This window comes from Eulemur rufifrons, chromosome 7 (assembly GCF_041146395.1).
Source record: "Eulemur rufifrons isolate Redbay chromosome 7, OSU_ERuf_1, whole genome shotgun sequence".
In the NCBI taxonomy this organism is placed as follows: domain Eukaryota; kingdom Metazoa; phylum Chordata; class Mammalia; order Primates; family Lemuridae; genus Eulemur; species Eulemur rufifrons.
This window is the reverse complement of record NC_090989.1, coordinates 167016958-167030138: the sequence shown is the minus strand read 5'-3', so window position 1 is coordinate 167030138 and position 13181 is coordinate 167016958. Positions and strand designations below refer to the sequence as shown.

At 38.7% G+C, this 13181-nt stretch overlaps 1 protein-coding gene across 4 annotated transcripts in view; it reads right to left on the bottom strand.

Annotated features, from left to right (window-relative positions):
- Positions 1–13181, bottom strand: part of PTPRG (protein tyrosine phosphatase receptor type G) — a 668714-nt gene that overhangs the window by 502855 nt on the left and 152678 nt on the right. For all 4 annotated transcript variants that reach the window (XM_069476009.1, XM_069476010.1, XM_069476012.1 and 1 more), the window contains exon 2: positions 3174–3278. In XM_069476009.1, the coding sequence (XP_069332110.1) occupies positions 3174–3278 (105 nt within the window). The remainder of the gene's footprint in view (positions 1–3173; positions 3279–13181) is intronic.

Here is a 13181-nt window from a genome sequence, read left to right as displayed (position 1 = left end):
GCTAACTTTTTCTGTACAGGGCCAGATAGGAATGTTCTAGGCTTTTTGGTCAAAAAGTCTCTGTCACAACTACTAAATTCTGCAGTTGTAGCATGAAAGCAGCCATAGACACTACACACTACACAATGTAATCAGTAAAGGTACGTTCCAATAAAATTTTACTGACAAAAAAAAGGCTTCAATTTGCAGTCTGCCAGCCTCTGAACTTGAGGATAGTCTGCTTAACCCTCATTCCCAAATCCCCAAATGCGCAACATCTGTGAATTATGGCTGATAGAGTCTAACTTGCTCAGCTCTCAGAATTATCTAATAATCACCCCTGTCAATCATGACTACCCACTGAGAATTACAACAACAACATCAACAGCAGCAAAAGTAATATTAACTACTTACTTCATGCCAGAAACTATGTCAAAGTTTTCACACACACCATCTCACTTCATCCCCTTAACAATCCTATGGGGGAAGTGCTATCTATTAATTATTCCCATTTCACAGATGGGGGAAACAGGCTCCAAGCAATTAAATGGCCTTCCAACATCATAAAGATAGTAACTGACAACACTTAGATGTGAACTATGGTCTATTTATATGACTTCAAAATTTATACTCCCGTATACCCCACTCCTAACGCACCAATGGCATTATGTTAGGAGAAACTAAGACAAATGAGAGAATCAGAGGTAAGAGATTAAAATCTAGACCATTAAACCAATCTTTCAGGAATGCCTCCTTCACCTTTACTAAATTTAGAAACACTTCCCCTAGCAAAGAATTGGTTCCCCTAGTTCCAACTGTCAGGCAACATTTATATCTAGGGGAACATATAGGTCCAAAGCTGGTTTGCTGTGGTTTTAAGGCACTGGTCTGAAGTACCACAAGTAACAGACCCGAAATCCTACTCCTTCCTGCCCTTTCCTTATCCAATGGCCAAATGCGAAGGAGTGTCTCCAATAGAACCCAAGTTTTCTTGACATGACAATATTGCACAACTCCAGCATGAAGCAACCACTGATACTGCAGAATTTTGAAGAACTTTTTCAAGCATAAAAACTGTATTACATCCACTGATATCTGTTTCACTCCGCTATTCTTCTTTTACTCTTATTTTCTCTATTACACCTAGCAAATGACTTCACTGGTTCTTCCAAACCAGTCCACATCCTTCTGAGGAATTCCTCATATAACTGTCCTAGCTGAATTCCAGAAAAAAAACTAACTAGAATAAGGCTGACAAACTATAGCCTATGGACTTTGTCCAATCAGTTACATGTTTTTGCACAGGCTGCAAAGTAACAATGGTTTTTATATTTTTTAAATGGATTAAAAAAAATCAAAAGAAGAATATTTCCTGACACATGAAAATTATACAAAATGCAAATTCCAGTTTGCATAAACAGAGCTTTATCAGAACACAGCCAATCTGTGCAGAATTGGCTATGGCTGCTTTTATATTACAATGACAAGAGTTGAGCAGTTGTAACAGAGACCATATGGCCTGAAAAACCTAAGATGTTTACTACCTGGATCTTTCCGGAAAAAGTATGCCAACCCCTGAACTTGAACCATTGGCTCTTCCACTGAAAGAGACATATCCAAATCCAGACACCATGCATTCCAGAAATACAAATTAGAGACTCCTTAAGTCCACCAGAATTAAGAATATCAATAATCACTGCATCACAAAAATGGTATCACTTAATGTACACTCTTAACTAAGTAATGGGAAAAGTTTTAGGCCTTTCATTTCTTCACTGCCATTTGCAATTGGAGATGCTGATGGGACATAACTTCCAATTTCCTAACAGCATTATTATTCTAAATTGACGAACTGTAAATAGCAAGCCACTTTATGCCTCCTCCTGACTGATATCAGAGGCACAGAGTACAAAATGATAAATTTTCTTCTGGTGTCTTGGCGAGAAGCTATATATATGTAATTTTGGCTTTCATCTCCCAATTTCCTTCATTTATCAGAAATGGTGACAAAAAGGCTCTAATTAGATAATTCTAATCACAAGGAACTGGGTGTGATGGAAGACTTCAGAATCACTATCTGTTCATTGCAAAACAAAACAGATAGACTATTCTCCCAGTAGGGGCAGGAGATTTATCAATAGACAAAAGGATGCAAAAAGCCAATTGATAAGACGTAATTAAAGATCAGAACTATAAATTTTACACTGACATAAATTTAACAGGATTCGCAGGTAGAAATTCAGAATTTAAACCAGAGCATCATTATGAAATGGAAACCTTTCAGCTCTATATGCAACGGCATTGTACAAAACATTGCATAATGCATACATTTATTATTAAGACTAATACTCCCTGCCTCCAAGCCCTTTCATAAAAGGAATTTGAATTATTCAGTGCCAAAGTCATTTCCAATGTGGTCTATCTTCCTCAAGCATTGCTCCTTAATTAGCTTTAATACATTTTCCCTCTATTTCTGAGCATCAAAATCTCTTTTAGCAATAACAATCCACCTATCGTATCTTTGGTAGTTGTGAGAAGTAGAATCCAGAAAGGTTTGTATATAGCTTTAGGTCTTCATTTTTTTCCTCTTAAAATGTAAGAAAATTCTTTCCAGAGTAATTTTCAACACTGCTATAACAATACTCTCTCTCTCTTCACTGGCTCAAAGGCTAAATGTAAAAATAAAAATGACAAGAACTGCAGAATATCATAGAGGGCTAAAATATATTCAAACAAGACGATTTAAAAATAAAGTTGCATTTCTTGGATTAGAGCATAACAGACCATTTTGATATCTGACGTTTGTAATATTTAGTAGCTCAAGACTAACCCTATATTTTCTGCTCTCTGAAATCACAGCCACTGGAAAACTGAAAAGACAGAAAAGAAAAAGCTGTGTCTTTCAGAAAATTACAAGTTTGGTACAATAACTCATTAACAAGTGAAGTTCAGGAATAAATGCAAATTGAGGGGAAAAAAAAAAAAAACAAGATGAGAAAAACAGGTGGGAGAGATAAATCAAGGTACTTATAACCTTGAAGAAAAACAGGCTTGATGATTTCAACTTTTAGTGAACCAGGAAAGGTTTGAACAAATAGAACTCAGGCGTGAAAGCAATTAAAAGTGTGCTTTTGAGTGAGTTTAATGGGATGTAAACTGGCCTGTATGCTCCCAATCAGAACAGCTGGACTTACCGGAGTAGGCCCAGTACGGGTCCCCTGAAGCCTTGCGCCTCCGGATCTGCACAGAGCTGCCGTGTCTGTTCTCATGGAGCGCCCCGACGTAGCCTTCTGTCAGTGCTAAAACAGAGGGAGACCCGCAATGAGACAGAGTCATCACCCGCCTGGACACAGAAGGGTCAAATGAACCCAGCCGGGTGACTTCACAGAATCAGAGACTTTGGGGGGTGACTGACTAAAAACAACTTATTTTACCAAAACAAACAAAAAAACCTATAGATAGTCCAGACAGATTGTCATAATTAGTACTACTATTAATAATCACTTACAGTGAACCTTTACTTTGTGCCATAAAGCGCAGCACATTAAGCACTTTATATACATTCTCTTATTTCATCTGCAAAAACACCACCAAGTAGTAAACACAATGGTCCCAACAAATGGACCATTCCAAAGATAAACCTTCAGTAAGTGAAGTAACTTTAGTGAAGTAATTTTAATTTGCCAGAGGCCATACAACTGGTAGACCTGATACCCCCGATTTTGGTCCCACCTGGATGTATGCCTTGGGTGTAAAGGCCTCCGAGAACTAGAGGTTATTCCATCTCTTTTATAGATGAAGGAATGAAGGCTAGAGGACTTTAGGAACTGGCTCCAGGTCACACAGGTAAGCATGCAGATCAGAAAACTGAAAATAAACATCCTGCACCAAAGCCAAGGCCTCTGCCACCCAAATGCAGCACCATCTGAGGCCTGGGAGACTCTCATGATCAGCACCTGTCTTCCACATCCTTCAGGCCACTAACAGTCACCTGGAGTACCTGAGGATATGAAACAAGAAACCCTCCAAGGCCAACGATGCTCAGAAAAGAAACATGCTTGATGATGTATATTTGAAATCACAAAACACATACAATCCACCAAGTGAAAGCAAAAATATTCCACCCCATTATGGAGAGCTTCCACCTGCCTGTAGTTCAAAGTCCTCTCTTCCCAGCCACTTCATGGATGCAAATTTCTTTTGTTGTGAGCCCACATCCTAATGCACTGACGTGTGAGAAAACAAATATCACAGGTGCCCAGAATCCAAAATGAAATGGAATTATACTCAAACAATACACCCTAGCTGACTATGTTAATATTTAAATGCACCCAAACAAAATCAAGCGTGCTTTTAAAAAGCAAAGAAAATGGTTTGGGGAACTGTATATTCGATTTAAGATGAAGATGGTACCAGAAAAACACGATACATTCTTTATTCCAAATTAGTCAATGGAATAATAATATCACCACGATAGCATTAGCTTTGTTGACAACATGACAGCTATAAAGAAAAATTAGGAAACCTGTAAAGTACTTCACGATTGCATTTCAGTTGCCAAGACTAGCTTTAAGAGAAGTAACACTTGAACAAAGACATTCCATAGAAGATGAACCCTACAGAGGGAAATTGAGAATCTCATAAACTCCAGATACACATCTAAAAAATAAACCTGGTGTCATTTCTATTCATTGGACCTGAAGGAGTCAAAATCTAAGCTACTACCCATTTTTAAAGTACAAGGAAGGCTCAGGTACCTAACATGCAAACCATCCTACAACTCTGCAGATACGCCATTCATATCCCCAGGAAGTTGACCATTCTAAGCTTCTAGGGATCAAAAATAAAATTTCCCACCTCCTTGTCTATTTTTTTTTTAGATATATTTATCTTTAGGCTTATTTATTTTCTGTGCATATGGAAAACTTTTTTATGTACCTCTTTACTGTGCCTCAAATAATTATTCCCACTGCAAATAATTATTCCCACTGGAAAATGAATAAAACATTGTCTTCACCATCTGAGTAACAAATGTGGCTTCCATGAAGGTGAGCATTACATACAGTTTCCTTGCCTGTAAGATAGAGCTAAGAAGTGCCAACCTCGTAGGATTGTTATGAACACAACACCAATTACAGTGACAAGAGCTCCTAACTCAGCACGGGGTAAACAGTACTTTTTAAATGGCTGACAATACAGTGGAAATTTGCTGTGGAAGCTCTGCTTCTGTAATAATCATACCCAACTCCGCCTACACGTGTCCTGGGTTGGACAGCTACCCTCTGTCACCACCATCATGGCCAGCTCTAGCAGTGGGGCCTTGTTCAGCTTAAGCCAATCAATCACTGTAAACCAACTCTTGGCCACAGTGATGTGTTCAGGCGTGGGCACACTGGCCCATCAGAGATTCTTCTTTCTTCCTGAAAGTATTACGACATGAGCCGGAAGCCTGAGGGGATGGTTGGGGATCAAGTAAGGGATCAACAGAGGATCTGAAAAATGGAACCAAGCCAGAGGGGGCAAAATCTACAGATCAATTTTGGTGACAAAATTTAAACCCTGGACAAAGCCGATGTGAACGTAGCCCTTTCTGAGGCTCTATAGTTACATGAACTAATTACTTGCTAAAGCACATTTTTCTGTCTCTTTTACACAAAAGATCCCCAAATGATACTGATGGTGTCCTTTAACCCACCATCTGAACTCCTGATCATCAATTTCTCCATCCATAAAAGGCCATTGTTGGACTAGAACTCTGACTCTCAACCCCGGGAAGCTTTAAAATAAATAAATAAGAAGTAAATAAAACAACAACAACAAAATAAAACCTATGCCCTGGACCTCACCCCAGCCACACATACACATCACACTGTGGTGTAAGGGATTTGAGCCGAGCGGCACAACTGTCTAAAGGTAATTCACTTGGGACAAAAATAAGCCATATGGGCGCTGCTGAATACAGATCAACTGACAAGAGGTCACAGAGGGGACAGAGCCATCCCGAGGAGTGGGTTAGACCTGTCTTCCTCGCATTCCCCAAAGTACTGAGGTTCAAGGTGGGTTTTACGTAGCAAGGGCAGGACGGGTAGGAAAACTTTCTGAAGGGCATGCTGCGTGGCCTCTGAAGGGCTCTACGCTCCCGGGAAATGAAGAGCACGTGTGTATTCCCGGACAACTGTCAACCTACTACCCACAGTGGAGCTCAACACATGGTACGTGTTCATCAACGTGAGTGAGTGAATGAATGAATGAATACATGAATGATACAAAGGCCAGTGGTGTCTGTGTTGGGGGGGGTAGGGATGGTAAGAGTATGTATTTCTATCTGTATGTACACGTATGTGTGCGTTTACAAAGCCACAGGCAAAATCACCATCTTCTCCTTCACCAACTCTTTCTAGCCATAGCCCACCTATCAGAAACAGCAAATACTGAAATCATGAAGCAGAAAGGGAATGATCCTGAGTCCCTAATAAACAAATCTTTGGGGAGGCAACTCAAAAACAAACAGGAGCAAAGGACTTTATCACTCTGCCATCAGATTTTTTTTTTTCCCCACAGATAAACTACTCATTAAAGGTGATTCTATTTAGTTTTCCCTTTCACTCCATCTATGTCAGTAATGTGTGATTTCTTTTCCCCATCAAATAAGAACATAATCACGTACAGTCATGATACTACGTAATGATGTTTTGGTCAATGACAGGTGGTCCCATAAGAGTATAATACTGTATTTTTACTGTACCTTTTCTGTGTTTACACAGGTTTAGATACACAAATACTTACCACTGTGTTACAACTGCCTACAGTATTCAGTACAGTAACAGGCTGTACAGGTTTGTAGCCTAAAAGTAATAGGCCATACCCTATAGCCTAGGTGTGGCGTAGGCTAGACCATTTAGGTTTGTGTAAGTACACTCTATGATGTTCACATGACGAAATCGCCTAAGGACACATTACTGTATTACTGGTACTTGCATAATTTAAAAGAAAACAATTACGTCCCCTCCTCAAATGCATTCTAATCAATGATGACGTGATTTTTTTAAAAAAAAAAACTATTATTTGAATAGCACTCAAAAATGTAGATAGAGTATATTAAGCAACTGAATATTTTATTGGCAAGGAGCAGTGATTTGCAAATAGAAACAAGTCTGTGGTTCACAAGTAAAGATACAGAGTCAGCACACCAAATTCAATCAATTTTAATACTCTTTGCACTCTTCTGAGCTCAAACAGCCAACCAACTGCAGTATGGCAATGATATGGTATGGCTATGAATCATGCTATTGATTTTCAGTATCTTCTGTGCAGAAAATTAAATTATGCAAATGAATGCCTTTACAGATCCTCACCTTAATGTGAAATTGCATACTTGCTTATGTCAGCAACTTAATTACACAATTAAAAATGCAGTATACTTATGAAAATATGTAGTTTCACTCTTCAGAATAGACAGTAAGTGTAAATCTACCTATGGTTATCATGTGAATAACAAGAGGGAGGAGGCGGTGTTACACAAACATATATTCTATCAAGTGCTACAGCGCCAAGCCCACTATGGTTTACGGAGCTGAAATAATTTGTCAGCGGAAAGCTTAGGAGGACTTTTAGTCATGTTATAACATAGTAAGTAATTGGACTATGAGTTATGCAAGATAGAGGGATGCCCAGTAGTCTATACTGTATGTACACTGCTGCATACTCCTCCTCCAAGAGGTCATCTCTAGTGCCATTTAGCCAACACACAGAGGTACACAAATGGGCTGACAAACCGGGACATGAGTAATATTAAATTGAAACAATCTTCAAGGGTCTGGATAGTATAATAATGAAATGGGTTTAGAAAGGAAGAATCCAGCTACTCCCATCATACAGGAGAATTTGAGTCTCTCAATTTTGACAAGATGAAAATGGAGATTTTAAAACCAACAGCATTAACTAGCCAATGATGCTTACGTCTCACTCAGCAGGAGGAATCTTAAGTCAAGTTGGTTGCTAGGCAGAGAGCTAAATGAGTGACAGGTATTTTCATCAGGGAGTTTTCATAAACTCTGTCTCCTCTCAGAACTTCTACTGAGCCTACCTCATTTCCAGCCTGAAGTGAAAAAGATAAAAATGTTTCTAGACCCAAAGGCCCAATCCCTTCCTACAAAAATATCCTAAGAGTTACCTACCACTGAAGATATTAACAAAACTGTTTGCTATGTGCATGATTTAATTTCCCAGAGCCACCGGACATAGTTATAAGAATAAATGTTTTTATTCTGGGACTATAAAAGCAGATGTGTAGCCCATCTGCCTTAACACATCTTCAGGAGCATTCTGTGTAATCCTTACTCTCGGCGTTTCACAGAAATTTTGACTTAAGGGGGGGAAAAGGACTTTCAAGCTGTGTTAACTCTTCTGTGTTAATTTGCAGGCTAAACATTTTTCATGCAAAGAGCCCAGCTCCTTTGAACACCACATTAAACAGTGTTCTTGACACAGATGTTTTTTTCCTAAGTTTTACTGTCAGAGAGAAGAAAGGGTCACCATGTCTACACAGGATAAGAATAAGTGTTGTTGTATATAGAGAATATTTTTATTCCAAAATTGCAAATGTGTGAATTGAAATTCCAGAGTACAGCTAATGTCTTGTTTTAACAAAGGTGGTCTGCTTACATATGCATTTGTATACCTGAATATGAGTGGAAGTCTGAGGTCCCCCCTAAGAAAGGAAAAGATATGGTCACCAAGAATTCCAAAACAACCACTGCATTCCTCCAAAATACTGTGTCATTTTACCATATTGAACCAATAATGTCCACGTGATCTCTGCTACGCCATGATCCCTCACAGGAAAAAGTGGTCATATAGCAAAGGTTATGTAGAGATGAAATCAGAGTAAGTTCATGATCAGAACATCCCAAAGGAGAACATCCATTGTAAATGGTTACAATGTGGTTACACATCTTATACCCACAGCAAAATAGTGCAATAACACATGAGAGTATTTCCACTGTATGTCCAATTCTAGGTCATTCCAAAGGACTTAGAAGCCTAGGAGAATATGTCAGCTTCCAACCAGAATTGAAAACATCAGAACAAAGAAATTCTAGTTTCCCGGTGCCAAAATGAAAATTACTTAGGATGATGGATGGATGGCTCTCATATAAGGAGTCCTAGTTCTAGTGCCAGAGTCACTGCCAAGAAATAAGCCCACTAAAAATAAGCAATAGGCACTCACATTTTTAAATACAGAAGGCAGATTTCCAAAATGGCAGCAAAGCAGTTAAGCAGGCTGTTTATATCTATTATAACTACTCACACAACAAACAAATTAAAGATCCCTGAAGGATGGCGAAATCTCCATCAAGCACAATTTTCTCTAAATTTTAAAGAGCATTTAAGAACATTAAATCCCACACAATAGTCTAAAATGAATAAATCTTTATCTTTTTGTGCCTACAATGGACAAAAGTATCAAATTATAGTTAAAAGTAATTAAATATTCTGATCATCCTCTCATTTCCTTTGTGCCTGTATTTCAATTAATTATAGTAAAATGTACTGTATGAATGTCCCAAAAAGTAGAATCAAGAAGTGTGTTCCTTTGTAACTACTGCATTACAAATGGTCCCTCTAGTTGTTTGTGATACTGAGCTAACCTCAAATACAATAGATTATATTACAGTAGATTACCTATTATATCATATTCAAATGTACTTACTGTCCCAACAACAAAAATAATTTTTTCATCATCTAAAAAGGATACAAAGACCTAATATAGAGCCATGATTTTTTTAAGTAAAATAAATTACAAAAACTCAGAGGCAATCCAAGGGAAAGAGGAATCACATAGCAACGTTGTATCCTAAGGGTAAAAAGAAACCCAAAGTAGCCTTGTAACAATGAGCTAAGTCAGGTAGAGAAGCAAAATACTGAACTTCTCTTCATTATTCTACTCTAAAATAACACCAGTTCCAAAAACAGATTATATTTTTCCAAAATCAGAGCTAAAAGGGACCAAAAATTAGAGCCCTTCCTCTGCTATTAACTCTTGTCATAGTTTAAAAACGTCTATTTTCTAAATAAAAAACACACACTTTCCAACATATCTGAGAAAAGATACACTTAGAAAACCGATTTATAATGGGGCTTATTATATATTTGTGATAAAAATCTGCAAAATACCATGGTTCATTCTCTCTTGGAAGCATCCTCCTAAAAAAAATTGGGCTCCTGGCTTCAAATATATTATAACAGACAGAAATAAAACGACCATCTCTTCCCATCTATTTTAATACTGTTTAGTTCTCAAAGAATCAAGTCTCTTGATTCTATAATATTACCAGGAAAATGAGAATTAGTCATGGATAGTGTTGTAGTAATGTCAAATGCCACGGATCTGTACTTTCGATTTTACAATGGTGGCATCTCTTTAAATCCCCAGGGACCGACAGACAGAACTGGCAAGCACAGTCCAGAGACTGGCCACAGGTGGCTGTCAGGCTGAATGCAGCCACATCACGATGTTTGTTTCACCCACTATATGTGTATACGTGTGTGTGCATGTGTTTCATTTGTTGCCAGTGTGGGAAAACCCAGGAGAGAATACCAATATCTGTATTTTTATTTTTTCAGTAGGACGTCTGGACCTTTTTCCCAAATGGCAACAATATGCTATGTGACAGTGGCTAGCTCTCTAGAGAAGAGTCATCAATGTCTAGCTAGCCATGGTCTCCACCCAGTCCCATCTGATCATTTGTATTTCTTTTTTATTTTGGAGACAGGGTCTTGCTCTGTCACCCAGGCTAGAATATAGTGGCGTTGTCATAGCTCACAGCAACCTCAAACTCACGGGCTGCCTCCCAAGCCGCTAAGACTATATTTCTTAAATAATCCTTATAGCCATCTGAGTGTGTACCCGTGACCTGGCCCAACCGCAAGTTATTTACTAAGTCAATTATTGCCTATGAGGCAGGCTCTATTAAACGTACCATCAGTACACTGGCTCATTTAATTCTTCCAACAGTTCTGTAGCTTGGGTACAATTATTCAGAAAAGGTATGTTACTTGCCAAACAACACATAGCCCTGAACCAGATATTGCTCCCAAATCTGTACAACTGACACTATACTACAACTATTCTTCACAAAATTGAATTTTAGGCATCATAAAAATATCTGTGAGTTAATAGTTATTCCACTTGCTTAAAGGTAAATAAATGTCACAAATGAAAATGTTTCTACATGGGCCTCAGAAAACTAAAAACGTATCTCCAGATAAACAGAACCAAAAGGGGGAGGAAAAAAAGCCCTAAAAACTATAATAAAAATGTAACAGTTTCAAAAGAAAGAAGTTATCTAAGGTTATTCTCCCAGCATTACTGGTAATTGTCTAAGATAAAATTATGTCCCCAATAGTAGAAACAGAAAAACGTAGAGTGATTTTTCTAACTTGTAGAGAATATCCAATTACAACCATACAAACTTTGGCTATTCTCTATAAAAAAGAAAGTGACTTCCATGCCACACAGAAATAAACATCAAGTTGGTCACAACCAGTTACAGATTTCTTTGTTCCTTCTCCTTTCCCACTGCTTCACTTGATTAGCCTTAAAAAGATAAAAAAAGAAAATAAAAATAAATAAGTATCAAGTTATAACTTCAGTTAAGGAAACAAGATAGTGATATATTAATAAATTCCCTTCATTGGTATTTTCTTCTGTTTCAAATGTGTAATTGTGACAGTCTGTTTATTCTATCTATGAGAAATAAACTTTATAACATGGGCCTTTTGTACAGCTTAGTCATTTACACATACATACTCCATGTGAAATATTGAATGAAATAGGTAGTTTTTAATAGAAGTAGACAAAGATACCCTATTTAGATGCGGCTGTGGGTCCATTTGAAAACCTCAACATATCCACTAACTCTAGCAAAATGTGTCAGCAGCAAGCAATTCACAATTCTAGAACTTGGAGATAAGTAAGCTTCACAGTAACAAAAACATCAACAAGATAATCCTTAAACCTGGTAGACGATAGAAAACATTGTAGGCATAAGCCCTACCTACGCCATGTTTGGGGATCAAATACAGAGCGCACTGCAACCATGACACCCCTTTGCTCAAGAACCACATCATGATGAGGACACACCTGATTCCAAAACGTTCCACCTAGGAAACCCGAGACCTGTGACTTCCAGGACCAGGTTAAAGTTGCCACTTGAATCCTGGCTGGCCAGCTATTCAGTGGCCCGTGGCTATCAATTTCTCAGAGCTTTGTGCTTCTGGTCAGCAAACTATCTATTGCATCTCCACACACCATCTGCTTAAGTAGTTCCTAACTCCTCCTGGCCAAAAAGAGAATTTCAAGGGAGTTTGGTAAGATTTAGACAAGTATTCATGATCTCTCCATGGCAGGATGCTACTGTAACAAGTCACTCAGCAATGTATATTCACGTCTCTCCTGCCCTCTGGGAGCTCCTAGTCCACTGGGGGGCAATCAATAAATACATAAATCCAAAGTTGTGTATATGGTGCAACAAATGTGAAAATGAAATGAAACAAACATGATATAGCCAGAGACTACAAGTGGGGAAGGAATGTACTTAGAGAGAGGAGTCAGGAAGGAAACATTTTAGTTGAGGGCCTTGGCAGGGAGGTAGGGCAGAGTTCAAGACGGGAACAACATGCATGAAGATGTTGAGGCAGAAAAAACTGTGGCATATGGAAGCCAGCCTGGCTGAAGCCTGGGGTGCGGGGCGTGGGGAGGAGGAGCTGACTGAGGATAAACAAGGGCAGGATCATGCAGGACCTTAAAGGAGCTTGGGAAGGCAATGAAGGACTCTAAGGTGGCAGTCCATACGGTCTGATAATATGCTTTCCTTTAAAACAGCTTTATTGAGATATAACGGTTTTGAGTATAATTACAGAGTTGGGCAACCATCACCATAACCTAATTGCAGAACATTTTTACCAATGTGTGCTTTTAAAAAATGACTCTGCTGGGCAGGGAACAGATTGGAGGGAGGCAGGCAAGAGCAGAAGCAGCGGCTCATCACCCTGGCCCCCAGGGTGAGTCAAGACAAATCATCGTTAAGTGTGTACTTGCACCTGCGAGTGGGGGTGGGGCGCTCCTGCAAGCAAACAATTAGCCTCATCTTTACATACTCCTGGTCAAATGCCTCCTCAACTTGTCTTCAGATTTATTC